Genomic DNA, 20,726 nt, shown 5'->3' with positions numbered 1-20,726 from the left:
TTGGGTAGGTATCATCCAAATATCCAAGCATACAACTAAGCTCAGACAGCATCAAGGATTATACAGTCTTTACTGAGTTAGGAAATATTTTTCACCCAAAAATAAAATTAAATGGTTTGTAATTTCAGAGTCTGAAGTGTTTGCCACCCCCACCTCTTCTCGGTGACTCAGTTTAAATTGCGGTCAGCACATATTTCAAGCTCTCTTGTAAAAGGAAAGCCGCACAGGAAGCCTTCTGAACAACACTAAAGCAAACAAAATGTTAAACATTACTGAGCAACTATGTCAGAAGGGAGGGGCTGAGAATGGAGAATAAGCTGGCTCTAGATATGAATCTGAAAAGGAAAGAACTACAAGTTCTATGAAGGAAGTGGTATTTAAATTACAACAGAGTGCCTTCTCCTTTAAATTGGTATTTACATGGTAGAGCTTGGGGGTGGGGAATCAAGACTGAAAAGAAACCTGGCAAGATTTTAAAACTAAATGTACCTCTCCACTCCCTAAACATACCAGCTGAAAAGGGTTTTTTTGAATCTCTCTCTCTCCTCTAATGAACAAGATAAAATGGCCATAATCATCATGTCACGCTAGAGGAAGCTCCACCCCAAAACTGAACAGCCATTACATGTCAGGAAGTGGTTTTTTTTAAAGAGGCACCAAATAAGCCTCTAATAGAACAAGAGAGAATATAACTTTAGCAAAGTTCTTCTTGAAAGCAAATATAAACTAACTGCAAGGAGCCGAGGTGGCGCAGTGGTTAGAGTGCTGTACTGCAGGCTACTTCAGCTGACTGCTAGTTCTGCAGTTCGGCTGTTCAAATCTCACCGGCTCAGGGTTGACTCAGCCTTCCATCCTTCTGAGGTGGGTAAAATGAGGACCCGGATTGTGGGGGCAATATGCTGACTCTGTAAACCGCTTAGAGAGGGCTGAAAGCCCTAAGAAGCGGTATATAAGTCTAACTGCTATTGCTATATAATTTTCTTCTCCCAGCATTTCTCAGTGTCTTCTAGAGTTTTCACTATAGACTGTTAACACTACTATTCTAGGCAGCACTGGATGGCTGTGGATGATGGGAGATGGAGCAACAGATCTAGAAGTGCGGAATTTCAGGAAACACCGGGGTAAAAGAAGTTGTGGTAATGTCTAGACATTTGTGGCCGATCCAGAAACCAAAGTAGAGTCAGATCAGGTTATTATTTGGAGGAGAGGCCACCAGGAAATGTAAGGCGGAGAAATCAGAAACACCTGGGGAGGGGCAGTTAATTTCTACACACGGATGAGCCTGTGTAACCACCACAATCTCAATTGAAATCCAGGGAATCTTACCTTCGTCCATCCAGGTAGCAGCATTTAAGCTAACTTCACAGAGGCCAGTGGGATCAGCCCCTGAATGGATTATATTAATTCAGAATCTTGACTAGGGAGCTGTCCCCGTACTGTTGGCCATCAATAAAGCAATATAGGGAGGACCGAAGAGTTTGCCTTGTTATCCCCACTCCCTTGTCTGGTCTTTGAATTTAGGGCATTTCCCTAATCCAAATGCAGGAGGAGAAATGGGGGAGAATGGAGATTTGAACCAGAAGCATCTGAGATGTACCAAAGGGGCAAAAAGTTTGTTGAGTGCATTTAAAAAAAAAATCTTAAAATTTATCCAGAGGCAGCTAGCAAAGCATGATGAAACGCAGCTTCAATACATACCTAATGGATGACTTTCAGGCCAGGGACTCTTCCAGCTTGGCTATCTGATAGGGTTGTTGTTGTTGTGGGGCAAATAGGAGGAGGCGGGAATCTATGTACACCACCCTTAGCTCCTAAAGCAATAGGAGCTGTATAATTCTAATCAATATAATTGATTAGAATTTTAATCATTAGAATTCTAATAATAAATATAAATATATTAGAATTCTAATAATCAGAATTCTAGTAACAAATATAAATACATTAAAATTCTGATAATTGGAGTTCTAGTCATAAATATAAATATATTAGAATTCTAGTAATAAATATAAATATATTAGAATTCTAATACATAATTCTAATAAATAACCAAAAACACGTTTTGTTAGGGTACCAGGCCTTGGGGAGGATGCTGCAAATAATTGGGGGTTATGATTCAACACCCCCATTGCTGGCTACTCAATAATAATAATAATAATAATAATAATAATAATAATAATTCCAATCAATTCCTCCTCCTGCCGGCCTTAGGGAGAAGGAATCCCCTCAACCCAAGGTTTCAATGGTGTCGTGTTTTATATGGAGAAGCCGGGGAGGGCGATCAGGGTCTCTTCACTGCCCGCTTCAACCCCGCATCCCATTTTTTTCTCTCCAGGGGGAAGAGGGCCGCGTGGTCCTCGTCGGAAGGCGGGCAGGCGTGGCGTTACCTGAGGATATTGTGGGCCTCCATGCTGCGGTTTTGGTTACTGGAGCAAACCACAGCCACCCGGAGCGGCGAGGAGGGCATGGCTGGTTGGCGGGGCGCTCCTCCTCCCCCCCGCGGCAAGAGGCAGATAGAGAGTAGGGGCTGGGGGGAGGTGAGGGCCCACGGCGACGTTCCCGACGGCGGCAGGGAAGACGCAGCTGCTCCTCCAGGCGGCGACGACGACGACGGCTTCTTCCTTCTCTCTCTCTTCCCCACACGAAGAAAATGGCGGCCGCGCAGACCGGAAAAGGCGGGGCCCGGCGACGTGTCGGGCATATCCGCCGTCCCTTCACTTCCGCCGTCCGGCTGGCCAAACCATAGAGGGGGAAGGGGGCAGAGCGGCCGCCCAACCTCCCCTCTCGTTCATTATAGTTCCGTGAGGTAAGGAGGTATGTGTGTGTGTGCTTTTTTTTAATCCTTTTTAACCATTTAGGCCTGGTCTGTTGTGAGGAGAAACGGGATTAGGGGATACAACACCCAATACTCGCCTCTCTAAGAAGTCGTTTCCGGCGCTCCACAAAAGGAAAAGGCGGGGGAAACAGCGCCGCCCTAACGGCCGCGGAGCACACCGCGCCCTGGATTATCCGTTTAACCGCCGTCGTTTCGGCTCAAGGCATGCTGGGATTTGTAGGCGAGCGTCGCGGGTTCGGCCCGAAGCGGGCTTTTCCCCGCCCGAATGAAATACATTTCCCATGAGCCTTTGCTGTTACCTCAGGGAAACGCAAGAAATGGACTCTTGAAAAACGGGGAGAAGGTTCCTGACAGGCTTTCGATTCGAACAGGGCCTTCCCAGAGGAGCGGGGACTACACCTCCCATGCTGGCTAGGTATTCCCAGACCCAGAGTTATGGGTCTCACAGGTCAACTCTGAAGTCCTGAGTTCTCTTCAATACATTCACACAAGATGCTTATTCCAGTCATGAAAATCAACCCACTTTTTACATTTGGACAATTAAGTGGCCTGTCAACTAACCCAGATTTATATTGGTGTTAAACCATGGGTGTGGTGTGGTGGCCTAGAGGTGGAGCTCTCGCCTCACAATCAGAAGGCTGTGAGTTCGATCCTAGGTAGAGGCAGATATTTCTCTCTCTGGGCACAATGAGAATGTATCTGATGGGGAAAAAAACTCCGCTCTGGTGACAGGAAAGGCATCCGGCCAGTAATAGCTCCATTCAGTTGCCCAGACTCCACCCTGTAAGGGATTATGGGGTCTTTAAAAGATGATCATGTTAAACCATAAAAAAAGAAGATTCAAATTCAATCTTGACCCAAACTAGCATGTTGTGTGAATGCCATTGTTAAGAATTAATATTGGCTATCTTGTTTCTTCACACCGCCTCTATCCAACTGATTAACCAAGCCCATATGAGCTTAGTGTGTGGCGTCAACCTTCATGGTTAGTTAAGGGGACTGGCTTGGATAAGCTATGTTTTTAAATGCAAATGGTTTATTCCATCAGGACAACACAACCAGTAGGTTGAAATGTGCCTGGCTTGTTTGTGGGCAAACATGGACAATGTAGGTTTGGTGCGTTGGTGTGCACCTAGAAAAAGGGGCTTCTTTTCTAAACTTTCCCAGCAACAACATTCCAATATTTGTTAAAATTTAGCCCAAAGCGCATCCTTAAAAAAAAAAAAAACCAGAGAGATTTAACCGCAGTGCCTGTCATATAACTTTACCAGCCCTTCAACTCTAAAATACTCTACTTGGAAAACTGCAAAAGAAAAAAAAAGGTTTTAAACATATCAAGGTTAAGAATACATTTAATTGAGACACATTGCTCAACTGACTGTCCTTCGTGCACTTTTAATCATTGTAACAGTCTCCCAAGTCAGCATTTAAAAAAATTGCTTTTGGTTCCATTAAATACTTTTTCCTACTTTTTCGTTAGCGGAATTTGACATCCCGGCTGCCTAAAAACATTTCCGGTGTATCGCAGCCACCCCGAATTCTTTGTAGTCCTCCTTTGTAAACCACATTGGTTGAAAAGATACCAAGTTACTAATAATTGATGCGCCCACCCAAGCTGCGCAGGACCTTTCCGAGGGTGTTATGATCCGTATGGGAACCCCGTTTGGGACGTGAGGCTCAATCTCTTTAAAGATTCTTTCATCCAAACCGCAGAAAAGAGAGGAACCTCCTGAGAGGACCACGTTGCCATATAAGGGAGCCCAAATGTCCTTGTCACACTTGTGGATACTCCTGGTGATCATGGTATGGATGCCCGGTGCCTCGACACCGATGGTCTTGGGTGTGAAAAGGATTTCTGGCGCTTGGCAGCGATCCAGATGGATCTTGATGGTATTCCCATCGGGCAGCTTCACCTTCTGTTCCACTTTCTTCAGAGCTTCTTGTTTGGGGTCCAAAGCCACGTAGCAAAAATTCTCTTTGATGAGCCTCAGTATGGTTTTCTTGGCCCGGCTCACTAAACCAGGGTTCTTCTCCATCAGGAGATTGGCAAAGTAGTCCGTCACGTCCCTTCCTGCCAGAGGGAGTTTGGATACCCCATGAGGTAAGCAGTATCCGTCATAAATTGGAACGGCATGGGTCACTCCGTCTCCGCTGTCCAGCACCAAACCAGTGGTACGAGCCGAGGTATACAATGCTAGAGTCGCTTGGATCGCTAGGTACAACGCTGGGACTCGAAAGCTTTCAAACATGAGCTCTGTGATTTTTTCCCGGTTCTTCAGTGGATTCCTGGGGGGCTCTGAAAGAAACGCAGGCCTTGTGCTGGGCTTCACTTTAAGTTCGTACCTGTAGATATATCTCAGCAGCTTCTCCATATCATCCCAGCAGGAAATAACCCCACGTTCCACAGGATAACTCAGCAAGGCCCCTTTCTTGGCCATGGCTCTTCCCCCAATATAAATTTTCTCCGGTTTCTCTTGGAAACGACCAACCACGGACGGGACAATGGCTTTCGGTTCTGCCTCCCCAGAAAGCCCCGCTTTGCAAGACCCGGATCCATTGTCAATAATCACAGCCGGGGTTTGTAAGACTTCGACATTTGACATGGCTCTGCCGTTGAAAGAGCCCAAATGCTAGGATTTAGATCTGGGGTTTTTTTTCTTTTCAGAATGACAGATAACAAAACATTCTTAAGGATCTGACATCACAAATGGACAGCTTCTGCCCCAGTACTCCTTTACACAAACAAGTTGGCAAACTCCTGAAGCTCTGGACCATGTCTATTTTTGGCCCAGGGGTGGGTTGATGCCAGCATTACTGCCGGTGTGGCGCCCAAAAAAATTTATGCAAGCTCGCTGACAAAGAAGTTCTCATGAGCCCTTCATGAAAGGAGAATTTCTCTCTCTGCAGTCTCTTAGCGCGAGAAGAGAAGAAGTAAACAGCCACCTATAAGATTCCATGGCCCAAATCAGATTCAAATCTAGGTTTCTCCAGTCCTGATTCACCACCCCAACTTTTATGCTGCTCTTTTGAGACTTCTCATCGCCAAATTCCCTGTTAGCAGATCCTGAGAATAGCCGATCTCCGCTAGATGGCAGTCAAATGTTGCAAAGATTTGAATCCCCGGACCAGGCAAAAAAAGAAAAAAAAAAACAGTGAAAAGGGTTAAAGAAGTACAATGGATGGATTTTTTTCCAGCTAAGGTTGGCAATCCGGCAGGCCTGGGGCTGTTGACCTCACTGTTGAGGTCCAGCCCCGATTAGAATGAATGTATGAGGTGTTGCTGTTTTTAAACTGTTTCTTTCGTTATGTGTTTCATTATGTGTTTTTTTTTCTTTATTTTTGTAAGCCGCCCGGAGTCCTTCGGGATTGGGCGGCATATAAATATGTCTAATAAATAAATAAATAAATAAATAAAATTGGCAAGCGAAGAAATAGGACTGGTCAGTTCTTTTGGATTTCAAAAGGATGCAAAATGCAAATCAGTCCCTCTAAAGCTTTTAATAACACTGAGGCTCACTGGCAGATCCCTACATAGCCCACAGATTCCCAGATCCCAGTAGCTTTCTTCAAAAACAAGCTCACTAGTTAGAAAACACCATTTTCTTCTTGATTCCTTCAGGAATTATGGACAGGCATAACCTAATGTGGACAAAGAATCCCTTTGGAATGAGAAGAATTTTGGTCTATTCTGTTCTTTGTGAGGCAGAAGCAAAAATCTTGCAACGTTTACCCCACAATATCTACTTAACTTTGGGAAGTATAGGTGGCTGAGGATTAAAAAATGCTCCCTCCAAGCATAGGTTTTTGAGGGACGGATTAGTTGAAGTAACTACCTGATTTTTATTGTGATGGATGTACTAAATATAGTCCTTGACGTATGACCACAATTGAGCCCAGAGTTTATGTTGCTAAGTGAGAAATGTGTTAAGTGAGTTTTGCCCCATTTCCAACTTGTCTTGCCACGTTTGTTAAGTGAATCCCTGAAGCCATTAAATTCGTAACATGGTTGTTAAGTGAATCTGACTTCCCCATTGACTTTGCTTGTCAGAAGGTCGCCAAAGGATCACGTGATCCTTGGACATTGCAACCATCATAAAATATGAACCAGCTGTTAAACACCCGAAAGTTAATCCCCAATGGGGGATGCTGTAACGGTCATAAGTTTGAAAAATGGCCATAAGTCAAACGGGCACTAAACGAGCTGCTATAACTTGTTTTCAATTCGGATCTTTAGGCCGAATTTTCATTTTTATTTGTAAAAATGACCATTGCTTTGGCATTGAGCACCAGCAGAATGCAAGTCATAGCAAAACAAATATGAGGTCAGCATTTGCCTACTAACTCCCCCCGCCCTTTGGAAATTCCAATTATGGCACACAGGTGCGAAGAGAAGCTGTAAATAAACTTTAGGCTCTGTTCCATTTGCCAAAAGGAGCTGTGATTGGCAGGGTAAGGATGGGAGCAGTGGCACACACAATGTCAAACAAACTGGAGGCCTTTACCTTAAGAGGATCTGCATCTTAGAGATCAGTTTTTATTTGTTGCTGAAGCAACTTTTCAGGTTTCCAAGTAACAACCCCAAAGCAATCTAAACTCTTGAGGCCTAGAGTTTCCTCAAAGCATAATTTTAGTCGGGGATGTCATATTGGCACAGCAGGTGAAAACCTGACTCTGAAGGACCCTACCCAAATCAAAACCCAAAATTCTTGCCCTTCAGGTCGCAGTCCCAACTCCTGGCTGGCTTTGGTCCACGCTCTTCCAACAACCAGTAGAGCATCCTTGGCTCCCATGGGAAAGAATGTTATTTTGGCTACACATCCCCCCCCAGCCATCTCTACTACCCCCCTTATGTTGCCACAGCTCCACCCAGCCTCACTGTGAAAGCCCTGAAGATGCTCCCAAAAATGACTTCAGGGCTGACAGGCTGCCCCCCTCAGTTGAGAAAGACCTCCTTGCAATAAAAGGGAGGTTAGTCTGCATCCCAATCAACCTCCGCCTTCTCTGCCCCACAAGGTGATCCTTTGGGTTTAAGAGAGCGACTACAACATTTGGACTTTCTACTGGTAACTTTCTACACAGCTTGGGCATCAGAGCTATCCATGGTGCTTATTTCTCTCCTCTGACTATAGCCTTTGCAACACAAACTCTGCCTTGCTTCATTTAGCCTTCCTAGCTTTGTTCTTCCTGGACTTTGCCTTACTGGAACTTAAGTTTCTCTCTAGGATGATAACTTAGTCAGCGGAGACTTTTACCCAGAAAAGAAAAAGTTAAAAGTCTTAGACTGTATCCATCTTCATGTTAAGATTTTCAATGGGCTTTTTTTAAGAGGGTGGGGATATATTCCAGTAATGCACAAATGCCCACTTTCATTTTAATAAGCTGCCACACATTAAAAAAAAAACTATGACAGTTATTAGTGTAAATCAAGTGTTGGAAGAAATGTCCTTCTGGTTTCAGTTCCAAGTGTGGGGAAAGACTCTGGAAACATGGAGGCTGCTTGGAAAGATGGTTTAATGGTGGACAGGATCATATGGCTTGAGTTTCTGAACAGAAAAGGGGGATCACATGCTTCCAGATCTTGGGTGAAGAAGAAAAAGAGACCAAGATGCTGAAAGTTCCTGGTTTTATGCCCTCTCTGGTCTTTGATCTTGATCTTGTCTTCTGATTGGTTGTCAGACTCTCATAGATCCATGCAGGGGCAACTCTCTAGGCTGTTTTGAGTCCAGATTTGGTTGAGCATTGCTTCTTCCCAGGTGCCCGGTGGTGAGATGGGTAAGGAGCGAATACTATCATGCCTTCATCTCATCACCCCGGAGCTGAAGGGGGAGATATTTGTTATGTAGAATAGATTTCATTTCATTTTTTTTCATTTTTTTCATTTTATTAAGCATTTATAGGCTGCCCTTTTCCCTGAGGGGACTCAGGGCGGCTTACAATAATAGGGGGGGGGGAGTGCAGGACAAAACACAAAAAGAAAATGTGATTAAAAATAATTAGCAGTAAAAACCCAACATTCATTCAACATTCGGGAGGGGCGGGAGTAAAGTCTTATCCCCAGGCCTGACGGGATAGCCAGATCTTGAGGGCTGTGCGGAAGGCCTGGACGGTGGTGAGGGTGCGGATCTCCACGGGGAGATTGTTCCATAGCGTCGGAGCTGCAACTGAGAAGGCTCTCCTCCGCGTAGTCGCCAGTCGGCACTGACTGGCGGATGGAATTCGGAGGAGGCCTACTCTATGTGATCTGATGGGACGGAGGGAGGTAATCGGCAGAAGGCGGTCTCTCAAATAGCCAGATCCACTACCATGGAGCGCTTTATGAATGGTAAGTAGGACCTTGAAGTGCACCCGGAGATCAACAGGTAGCCAGCGCAGCTCACGGAGGATCGGTGTTATGTGGGCGAACCGTGGTGCGCCCACAATCACTCGCGCGGCTGCATTTTGGACTAGCTGAAGTCGCCGGATGCTCTTCAAGGGCAGCCCCATGTAGAGCACATTGCAGTATTCCAGCCTAGAGATCACAAGGGCTCGAGTGACTGTTGTGAGGGCCTCCCGGTTCAGGTAGGGCCGCAACTGGTGCACCAGGCGAACCTGGGCAAATGCCCCCCTGGTCACAGCTGATAAGTGATGGTCAAAACTCAGCTGTGGGTCCAGGAGGACTCCCAAGTTGCGGACCCTGTCTGAGGGGTATAAATTTTGACCCCCCAGCCTGAGTGATGGAACGTCGGCCAAATTGTTGGGAACGTCGGCCAAATTGAGTGGCCCAGGCGTTTTAATGGCCCATTGACAAATGTGCGGGCTATTAAGAGTAAGTCCGTTTTCTGCCTAAAAACATGTTTCTCCATTTCTGATCCAGGGAAATATAATATTCTGCCTTTTCAATATTTCCCAGGTTATTTCATTTTTCTAGGAGGGGTGGATGCTAACATCCTATACAAGATTATCTGGGAAAGGCAATCTAGCAAAGCTGCTTCCATTTGTACGTAGCAACGAAAGAATTCACCAAAGCAAAACTCCCAAAGAGAGCAGAGCTGGCTTCATCATTTTTGAATTCAAGGAAATAATAAGACATATATATCATCTTAAAAGAGTTGGACTTTCAATCATTCTGACCAGAGTCTAAAATTGTACACCACCTCACAGGGCTGTTCTCTTCTCTGCCAATGATTCAATTCGATCTCTTCCCCTAAATCCACCCCCCCCCCAACTCTCTTTTGTGTTTTTATCCCTCCCTTTCCTATGCCTGAATTGGCAATTAGGACTGAGGGAAGGGCAATGTGCGCCTTTATTTACAGCTCTTTGAGAAATCAGTCTGGTGCAGTTCCATTTCTATTCCTGCCTCACATGTGTTCATCATCCGATTTAAAAATAGACCTCTGTTCCCATCCTGTTTTCTATTTGTCAATATGGCGAGGAAGGTGCTTTCTTCCTCTTCCCCCTGGCTCTTCTCACCCCCCCCCCAGTTTTTAAGCAAAAAAACTCTTTACTTGGAGAAAAGGGGAGGAAGGAGAGAGAGAGAGAGAGAGAGAGAGAGAGAGAGAGAGAGAGAGAGAGAAGTTATTTACAGTCACTTAGACCAGAAGAGAGAGAAAAGAGTGAAGGATTTTTTTTTTTTGCTTAAAATTCCTTGCCAGTGATAGTTGATTTTAAATATATTAAGATATGTATAATCTATCAACCATGCAGTGGGTGCTATATATTTTGAAGGATGGCATAGATTTGGAAGCTGGTCTGTTGAGCAGAGAGCTATCACTCTGTCCAATATCTGCCAATTTGTTTCGCTGCCGTTATTCCCTTTCCCATCACTACAAACAGAAAGACATAAACAGACATCCCCTCCCCAGGACTATAAAGGTAAAGGTTCCCCTCGCATATATGTGCTAGTCGTTCCCGACTCTAGAGGGCAGTGCTCATCTCAGTTTCAAAGCCAAAGAGCCAGCGCTGTCCAAAGACGTCTCCATGGTCATATGGCTGGCATGATTCAATGTTGAAGGCACACGGAACGCTGTGACCTTCCCACCAAAGGAAGTTAAGATTTTAACCTTAGACGATGGCATCCAACACAAGCCAACATAGGACAGAGCCTCATCTTGTCTTATTATTGTTGTTACATATGTCACATCCATATTGATGCATCTGAGCCCTATCTTTTGTAAACCTGTAATAATGGTTTAACTAGCCGATAACCCAGTGTTGCCCGGATATTTATTTATAGGGGGAAAATGTCTGGACCAAACGTAATTTCTAATGTTGGATTTTTCCCCCATACCAGAGGGAGCCCCCTTGTGGAATACTGTGAAGCTGTTACTATGGCAACTCTCCTGCGCTGTACAGTAGAAGCCATCTTACGGCAATACAGTAGAAGCCATTTGAAGGCACAATAGGCTGCATCTTAACAGAACAACCCCTCCAAGGGGTGTTATGGGTGTCTTACCCCCAGTATTTTTCTTCAGAGAGCAAGTCATCTGTGTACCAAATTTGGTTGAAATTGCTCAAGGCGTTCCAGAGTTATGCTGGAACATACACATACACACACACACACACACACACACAGCCATAGATAGATAGATAGATAGATAGATAGATAGATAGATAGATAGATAGATAGATAGATAGATAGATAGATAGATAGATACATAGATTGTACCAAGGCACATGCAAAAACAAACATAAAAAGTTGACCCGTATACTGTTTTTAATCCACTTTTATTTGTTCTTGATGGAGTGGCCTGGGAGCCAGTGAGCTGCTTCTTTTTACATGGCTCTCAACCCTTCGTGTTGCACAGTGACAAAAAAAAACCTTGCTCCTCAAAGGCATTTATTTAAAAAAAACAAAACCTAGCAGCAACCATAATAAAACAAGTAACACATTTGTTGGGGGTTCCTTAGTTTCCACTGGGAACGCCAGGGGAAAGAATGTGTGGACATCAAATCTAAAAGTGCACAAACTTGCCCAGTGAAGGCGACTACAGTAATGGAGGAGTTTGGTTATCCTTGGAATAGCAGAGGACAACATCCAGCCTGAAGGCACAGAATAATGCTTAACAAGCCTGGCTACATTGGAGCTACCACGGAAGCAGCAGGATAGAGCAGAGGACAATCCGACACAGAAATGTTGTAGAATTTACTTCTTATAATTCAAAGCTCTGGCATAATCTCCGTTTTCAGAGCCTTTAAACAGCCTAGAAAGCCTTGAAAGACTAATTCTATCGAGAATGCTTCTTAACATTTGACTTAAGACTTTTTATTTTCTTTCCTCTCATTTTGTTTTCTTTCTGGATTGTTTTAGATTGTGAAACTAGCTGGTAGAAACTGCCTTTTTATTATTAATCATTCTGTCAGCCTCTTTATCTGGAGACGGAATAAAAAGGCTATAGAATGAAAGTGCTTTTAAACCACACGCACACACACAAAACAAGTGTCGCTCCTACTATTCCAGACTTTTGCCCTTTGCTTCAGGCAATGGAATGTCTTGGGTTGGTCCTGATTTTAATTTTATTTCTTTTCAGTTTTGAACTTGGATGTCAACACGGAATGGAAGTCAAAGCAAGAAACTGCCTACAGTGGTGAAATGTGGACAATCTTCAGCTGGAACCCCACTCTGTCATTCATTAGAAAGTTAATTTTCTTCTTTCACGGTAACAGTTTTTCATTTTATATATTTATATTTATATTTGGAAGATCAAATAGCTGGTCTGCGATTTTATAAAAATGTCCTTAAAAGCTATTCCCAGCTGAAAATCGAAGTTACAGTTAGAGTTCTGGATTCACAAAACTGCTTAACTGTAAATTATTAAATAAACCACAGTATATTGGATCACTGCATAACACACTACAGTATTAGTCAGGATTGTCGATTCAGGAATAATATTAAAAGTGCTCAGATTAAAGCCAAAGAGGAATGTTAATAATGTTATTTTCACAGGTTTTTAATTGCTTATATTTTTCTTTTCTTTCTTTTTTTTCCTGTTAGTCATCTGGGGTCCCTGAGGGTAGAAAAACTGGGACATAAGTTAATAAATGCTTTTGTTTGTTACAGCTGAAATTGACCAGACTTGTAATTGCCACTTTTATGCAATAAGCCTACTTTGCTCAGTATTTATGTTCCATGTTGATCAATATATCACAGTATATTAAATTCCACAGGCACATGAATAAGGTATCCAAGGAAACTTAGCTAAACAGTCACTACTGCAACCAAATATATACTTACTTGGGAGTAAACTCATTGAACAATGAAGTTTACTTCTCAGTAGGCATGCATAGGATTGCACAGTAGACACCTCGGGGAATGGAATTAAACTATTTCAACGCAAAGTCAGTCATTTTTCTCCCGAGCACTGATCCAGGGGAAAACTGGATGTTATTCTCATCAGCAATAGCCAACATCTAAGCACGTGTTTTAAACATCCATCACCCTCTCTAAACCAGCCCTCAAAAACATTTCAATTTCTCAAATTCATCTCTCGGAACGCTATATATAAAACCACTTTGGATACTGAGATGAAGCTAGGAAATTCAGTATCTTTGTCTAGCCAGCAAGAAAATTAATTTAAAAAAAGAAAAGAAAGTGGAGGGTTTACTGAAGATTTGAAGGCAAGATAATCTTAAACTATCTACCTTGGACCTCACCCCATTCGTAAGAGGTCTGTAAAGGGGGCATGCATAAGCGCACCAGAGTGCCTACCATCCCTGTCCTACTGTCCCCATTTATTCGTACCCATTTCCTGTGTTCATGTCCATGTTTAGAGTTATACCTGTTATCTCATACATTTTTGACAAACTAAATAAATAAATAAATAATGGGAGAAACACAAGGAAATGTGGAAATTGCTACATTTAGCTGCAGCCCAAGGAATTTTCCCTGGCATGGATAGATCCCCAAATGGAGTTTCCTGATTGATTCAAATTCAGATGAAGGCTTTTTTCAAATGTTATGTGGCTGGGACAGTTTGAAGAGGGTTTCTAGAACAGAGCCTTTTTCCTGTGCACCCAGCAGCTTCTGGGTTCGAACCCAGCAATTGCCGCACCGAAAAAGCCCTGCGGCTACTTATCCTTCCCAACAGATTCTCCCAAGGTGGAAGCTGCTTATATCCAACCATCAACTGAAAAGTTTGGCCCTGCATAGGGGCACTTTACCTCCGGATCAACTCCAGCATGCCTTTCCAGAGAAGTCATTCCCACAAGCAGCTGTCCCAAGGGCCCCTCATCCCCAGATGAGCACCAGATAACTGGAGGACCAGGTGAAGAGCCAGCTGTAAGTCAGAAAGCAGCCCTCTCGTCCCCTTTCAGTAGGACAGTCTAGAATTTTCTCATTGCTCAAAAGAAAAAAGGCAAATATGAAATCCCTTAGAAAGGTAAAGGTTCCCCTCACACGCGCTAATCGTTCTTGACTCTAGGGGGCGGTGTTCATCTCTGTTTCAAAGCTGAAGAACCAGCGCTGTCCGAAGATGTCTCTGTGGTCATGTAGCTGGCATGACTCAAAGCCAAAGGCGCATAGAATGCTGTTCCCTTCCCACTAAAGGTGGTCCCTATTTTTTCTCCTTGCATTTTTTACTTGCTTTCGAATGGCTAGGTTGGCAGAAGCTGGGACAAGTCACGGGAGCTCACTCCGTTACGCGGCGCTAGGGATTCGAACCACCGACCTTTCTGATCAACAAGCTCAGCGTCTTACTCACTGAGCTACTGTGTCTCTATTCAATCCCTTAGTTCAGCTCAACTCCCCAGCAACGTGATGGGATGCACCCAGGCAAGGTGTTGAGTTTTTTTGAGCCCCTGGTTTGTTGTTGCCATCTTCTGGGAGGTTACCCTCCTGAGATCTCTTGGTGGTCTTCGCTCCAGACTGCCAAACCAAAAGAGAGAACTCGGGAGTCTAATCCTCCATGGAAGAAAAACCCTTTACTTGGAGGGCGGGGTGGGGTGGGGTGGGGAAGTCACCTTCTTTCCCAAACAGGGACCAAGAAACACTCCGCCCAAAACTACGCCTCCCAGCATGCCGCAGCCTCCATTCGCGCTTTAAGCCCCGGCCGGGACCTTGCGGGAGTTGTAGTCCCGCTCTCCAGCTGGAAGGCAGCGGCTGAACCCCCGCCGCCCCAAAGCGGCAGAAGAAGGTCCGACGGGCCAGATCCGAGCGTCGGGGCTCAGCTGCCCCGCTTGGCCGAAGAGGGCGTAAGGTTCTCGGTCAGGTAAGCCACCAGGAGGCAGATGAGGACTAGCATGACGCAGATGGAGCCCCCGACGGCCGTCATGGCCACGACGATATCCCGCATGCCGGCCGGCTCCACGGTGAACTCCACGCACTCGGCTACCGCCGCCGGCTCGTCCCCGCCTCCCAAGACGGGCTGGAGGCAGAGGCGGTAGCGGACACTGCCGTGCGGGTCGGCCAGCAAGTAATCCCGGCAGGCGGCGCCCAGCCGCACGCTCTCGCACTGGAAACGCGTGTAGGCGCCTTCCCACGAGCAGGAGAGCGCGAAGCCCCGCAGGGGAGGCTGCCGATCGGCCGGCCAGGCCCACTGCAGCAAGACGCTGCCGTTGCGGAGCACGTTGGCCAGCAAGGCGCGGCCGGGCGAGCGGTGAGCCGTGCAGCGCTCCGGAGCGCAGTGGAAACCCAGCGCCGGGCTGCGGAAGCATAGCCGTCCCGGGCCGTCTTCGCTCAGCACCTTGTAAGGGCACCAGGGCTCTGCGACGCCTCCTTCTCTTCCTCCCGATCCTTCTCCCCCGGCTCTGCGCGCCTTCGGGTCGGTTCCCCAAAGTCCCGGGCAAAGCAGGGCCACTAGGAGGGAGAAAGCCAACATGCTGGCCGGGCATCGGGCAAGGCTGGATCGCGGTTTGCTTAGCGCGGCGGGACGATCGCCGGCCGCCGCCTTCCTCGCCTTTGCCGGCCCATTTTTTTTTCAAAGTGGCCGCTTGGAGACGGCGCGGCGGGGCAACCTTCCTGGCACCTCCCGCCCCGGGGAGGGCGGGCCAGCTCCGCCCCTGTGGCCAGCCGCTTCCCGGCCTCCCGGCGCCGCCCTTGAGGCTCTCTCTCTCCCCCCCCCTTGGACGCCAGGTTGGGAAGATTTACAGATGAGCAGAGTTGGAAGGGACCTTGTAGGTCATCTAGTCCAACCCCCACCCAAGCAGGAGACCCTTCACCATTTCTGACAGATGGCAGTCCAGTCTCTTCTTGAAAGCTTCCAGGGATGATGCTCTCACAACTCCTGAAGGCAAGTCATTCCATTGAATATAGAATAACAGAGTTGGAAGGGACCTTGTAGGTCATCTAGGCCAACCTCCTACTCCCCCTCCCCAAGCAAGAGACCCATCACCATTTCTGACAAATGGCAGACCAATCTCTTATTGAAAGTTTCCAGTGATGAAGCTCTCACAATTTCTGAAGGCAACTTCTGTTCCATGGGTTGATTGCTTAGATATTACAGGTTTACAGATGATCAGAGTTGGAAGGGACCTTGTAAGTCGTCTCCTGCCCAAGCAGGAGACCCTTCACCATTTCTGACAGATGGCAGTCCAGTCTCTTCTTCAAAGCTTCCAGTGATGAAGCTCCCACAACTTCCGGAGCAACTTCTGTTCCTTGGGTTGATTGTTCTTCCTGTCAGAAGCGGCTGGGTTTCTTGGTGCTATTTATTTATTTGTTTGTTTCATTTATTTAGTTGGTCAAACATAGACATGAGCACAGGAAAAAGAGTATAAAGAAATGATGACAAATAAGTATAAGCACGGACATGATCATGTGAAATGAGTACAAATCAATGGGGACGGTAGGCACGCTGGTGCGCTTATGCACACTCCCTTAGGGATCGCTTAAGAAACCTGTGTGGTCCACAGAGGACAGTTTAAGGTTAAAGCTTAGTGGGGGTTTGAGGAACTACTTCTGCCCGGTGCAAGGGGTTGGATTGCTCGGGATCATTAGACGCCACCCCGGACACTGAAAACCCCACGAGGAGATGCCCTCTCCAAACCTTGGTGCATGGGAACTCAGCCACTTGCACCCTTGCTCAAATCCAGCCTTGGAAGTTCGGAAGCTTGGTGAAATCCAAGCAGGGTTAGAGCTGGTTAAGACTTGGATGAGAAACCACAAAGGAAAGCCTGGTGTTTTATTGGTTAGACTGGGAGGTGCAAACACATTGCAGAAGAAGGCAACGGGGGGGGGGGGGGAAACTGCCCAGTGAGCTCACTTCTGCTTGTAGGAGATCCTCTCTTTTGCTGTTGCAATGGATGGCTGCGGAAGTTGGACCATAAGGAAGGCTGAGCACCAGGCCTTTGAGCTCTGGTGCTGGAGAAGTCTCCTGCAAGTCCCTGGCACTGCAAGGCCATCCAACTGGTCAGTCCTAGAGGAGATCCACCCTGACTGCTCTCTAGAAGGCCAGATCCTGGAGAGGAAACTCAAGTACTTTGGCCACCTAATGAGAAGGAAGAAGGACTCCCTGGAGAAGAGCCTCATGCTGGGAACGATGGAGGGCAAAAGAAGGAGGGGACGGCAGAGAATGAGGTGGCTGGATGGAGTCACTGAATCAGTCGGCGTGAGCTTAAATGGACTCCGGAGGATGGTGGAGGACAGGAAGGCCTGGAGGGACGTTGTCCAGGGGTTGCAATGGCTTGGACACAACTTTGCAACTAACAACAGCAAAAGAAATGTTTATTTTTGGGGCCAAGTCCTTTGAAAAAATGCCTGCCCTTGCAAGGCCATTGCAGATTTGGCTCCCCTGCAGGAACTGCCTGCCCTAGGAACAGCCAGCTCTCTGCAAACAAGACATTAATAAAACCTTGTCAGGGACACCGAGCTGTCTTGCCTGCAAAAGAAGCCAAATTTAGAAGCCCGCTCAGTCTAAAGAGATGCAGCGTGAGACTTGTGAGATCAAAATAATAGTTTGCAGAGCCAGGTCAGTCCTTTTCCTTTCCTTTATAAAAAGGTAGAAGCCCTTATTCTGGATTCAATTCTGAGCTTTCCCCCCAAAGGTCCAGAAAGCAGGTTGACAAAGGCCGGGTTCACAACATCCCAACATCCTTGGTTTATCTCACTGGTGGCTTGAATAAGCTCCCCCCCCCCCCCCAAAAAAAAAATCCACTGAGCATCCTTTGGCAATAAAAAAAAACTCGGCAGGATGGACAAAGTTTTGTGGGAAAGGTAGAAAGTTTACGAGGAGGTAATGGGAAGCAAAATCCCAGCTTCCTTTTTGAAAAGTACTTAGTGACTTGTCCACCAGGGGGCACCCAACACATACTTTCAAAATTCCACACCTATGCTCACTCTAGTGCGCCCCCCTCCCCAAGTTTTGCCTTGTTTCCCTACGACAGGGCGTCAAATTTGATTTCATTGAGAGCTGCATCAGGGTTGTGTTTGACGCGGGGGGGGGGGGAGCTCAACATCACTTGTATGGGGGGGGGCGGCACCTTTGGACTTCCCTCAGACCCTCCCTCCCTTTCATTATAACCTTCCTTCCTTCCTTCCTTCCTTCCTTCCTGTCTTTTCATCTTTCCTTCTTTTTCTTTGTCCTTCCCCTTTCCCCTTCCCCTCTCCTGTCCCTTTTTGGATGTTCAAATGCAAAAGGGGAAACATTTCTCCTTTTTTATTTTATTTTTAGTTTGTTTTGCTAGTCCTCTGCCAGCAAAAGTGGAGTCTGGGCTCCAGCAGCCCTCTGCCAGATCCCGTTTTCGCTGGCAGAGGCACCATGGGCCAGTTGAGATCGAATTGCTGGCAGTCGGCAGAGTCAGCCTACAATACTGCATTTAACCACTGTGCCACCATGGCTCATTCCTTCCTTCCTTCCTCCCTCCCTCCCTCCCTCCCTCCCTCCCTCCCTCCCTCCCTTTGCAATAGCACTTAGACTTATATACTGCTTCACAGTGCTTTACAGCCCTCTCTAAGCGGTTTACAGAGTCAGCCTATTGCCCCCAACAATCCAGATCCTCATTGTATCGACCTCCGAAGGATGGAAGGCTGAGTTAATCCTGAGCCAGTTAGAATTGAACTGCCAAATTGCAGGCAGCCAGCAGTCGGCAGAAGTAACCTGCAGTACTGCACTCTTAACCACTGCACCACCACAGCTCAGGGAGCACATTCCACTCAATTGAATCCCAAGCATTTGAAACAATACAACCAACCTTGGGATTTCATCAGCTTGTTAATTCTGCCGGTTGGCGCCCAGGTTTCTGGCCACGGGGTTTTCTGGCTGCTGACATTTGTCCCTTGCAAAGGCAGCTCTGCCTAAACAGGGGTGGCAAAGGTGGATATCAATTCCCATTAGCCCTGGCCCCAGACAGGGATGCAGTTGTATTATAAAATATCTGCAGGGCATACGGATTGCAACCCTTTTATAACATTCCAGCTGTAAACTTTGTTCAGGAATGCAACCATTTGCCTTTCGGGTTGCCTTCAGCACAGTGCCAGGAAATTTCTTCAACCGTGCATTACTTTTAAACTCGGCAGTGCTTCTCTTGATTGCTGCTCCCAGGGACTTGGGACAGGACCTGGGCCGTTAGGACTACATCTCCCATTCTCCCCACCTGGGAGGGCCATAAAGAGGCTGAAAGGACAAATAGGCTGAAAAAACAGCTCCTACCCCAGAGCAGCAACTATATTGAATTCTACTCTATAGTCAGAGCAATGTTAATGCAATGCCAGGGGTTTTCAATTCAGTTGTATAGAGAAGGTGAAGAATGTGTGTTTTTGTTTTATTTTTATAGTCTTCTTATGTATGATGTACACTGAAGATGGGATTTAATTTTGTTGTATGAGGTGCAATGACAATAAACTAAATGTCAGCCAGTCCCTCCGGAGGACATAGGACTAGAGAAGGTGGCTCCGAATGCTACCTGTGGTATTTATTTCTGTGGCTGGCAGCAATTCGGAACAAATTCCTCCAAACAGTGACTCAGCCTGTTGGTTCCACCACAAATGCCCTATAAAAGAGACAAATGTCAGGGAGGAGGAGAAAAGGATATCCAAGTGGGGGAAAAAATTCTGCCTTTGCTCTTCATTTCTCAGCGGAGGTTTTGGGCCGATGCCAACCAGCCCGAATCCAGACTGTGTCAGCTTTGATCAGACAGCTGGTGAAAGGCCTCGCATCTTTCTAACCCCTGAGTGAATTGGAAACGTGGCTCGCCTGCGACGTGGCCAGGCAGATGAATTAGCTTTGGATTAATCTGTTTGGAAAGCGCTATTTATAGTAGGCAGGCAGGGCCTGGGATGCATTAAATCAAAATTTGGAAGAGAGGTCTCCTCTCTCTCTATGGGTTAACACTTTTATGGAAGCCCAGCTGCGTTTCTCATCATCCGAGTTTCTCCTCTTGTTAGAGACACCGGCTCCCGTTATCCTTTGGTGGTCTCTGAGGGCCTGGCTGCTCTGCAGAGTTGAACTTTGATGCTGTCCCAAGTCGTTCTGTTTGAGACACTTTTCCTTTGATGTCCAAACTCGCAGCACTCCAGGCAGCCCAATCTAGCCCTGTCTCTTATGTCTGTGCAGCATCATTGCTTTCCCCTCAAAAGCAACAAAAAGGGTTGTTTCCATAAAGTCTCCTGACAGATAGTCAAAGAGGATAATATATGTTCACTTGCAGAGAAATAAAAATATTGATTTAACTTCTGGTTTCTCTTTGCCAACCATTTGACTGAGATTGTATAAGGCTTCCTGTCTTGAGCAGGAAGTTAGACTAGAAGACTTCTGAGGCCCCTTCTGTACCAACAATCCTATGTTCTGTGTTGGCCTGCCAACACAGGAATATATACATACGTATACTAGGCAAAGTCAGGTAATCAATCATCAACTATAGCAGGAAAGCACACCCAGAGAGACGCCCTCACAGGGCCTCTCTTATATACAGCCTCTTAAAGGCGTATCAGTCCAAAAACCTTGCTGACTCATTCCCTGCCTTATATCATTGTAGCAGCTGGTCAGCT

At 46.3% G+C, this 20,726-nt stretch overlaps 3 protein-coding genes across 3 annotated transcripts in view; all 3 read right to left on the bottom strand.

Moving 5' to 3' along the window:
* The window catches only part of SSU72 (SSU72 homolog, RNA polymerase II CTD phosphatase), a 41,038-nt gene extending 38,362 nt beyond the window's left edge, over window positions 1-2,676 (bottom strand). Inside the window, exon 1 of the mRNA XM_032232351.1 lies at window positions 2,385-2,676. Within this exon, the coding sequence (XP_032088242.1) occupies window positions 2,385-2,464 (80 nt within the window). The 5' untranslated portion in view covers window positions 2,465-2,676. The remainder of the gene's footprint in view (window positions 1-2,384) is intronic.
* Window positions 2,677-4,247: 1,571 nt separating this feature from the next.
* On the bottom strand, window positions 4,248-5,731 carry LOC116518581 (actin-related protein T2-like). The gene has a single exon (XM_032232082.1). The coding sequence runs from the start codon at window positions 5,434-5,436 to the stop codon at window positions 4,336-4,338; it is 1,101 nt and encodes a 366-aa protein (XP_032087973.1). The 5' UTR covers window positions 5,437-5,731; the 3' UTR covers window positions 4,248-4,335.
* Window positions 5,732-14,970: 9,239 nt separating this feature from the next.
* Window positions 14,971-15,624, bottom strand: FNDC10 (fibronectin type III domain containing 10). Its single transcript, XM_032232188.1, has one exon. It carries the CDS (start codon window positions 15,622-15,624, stop codon window positions 14,971-14,973), a length of 654 nt encoding a protein of 217 aa, XP_032088079.1.
* Between the last annotated feature and the right edge of the window lie 5,102 nt (window positions 15,625-20,726).

Source organism: Thamnophis elegans, chromosome 15 (assembly GCF_009769535.1).
Source record: "Thamnophis elegans isolate rThaEle1 chromosome 15, rThaEle1.pri, whole genome shotgun sequence".
NCBI classification, from domain to species: domain Eukaryota; kingdom Metazoa; phylum Chordata; class Lepidosauria; order Squamata; family Colubridae; genus Thamnophis; species Thamnophis elegans.
The sequence above is the reverse complement of the archived record's forward strand: the minus strand, read 5'-3'. Positions and strand labels throughout refer to the sequence as shown.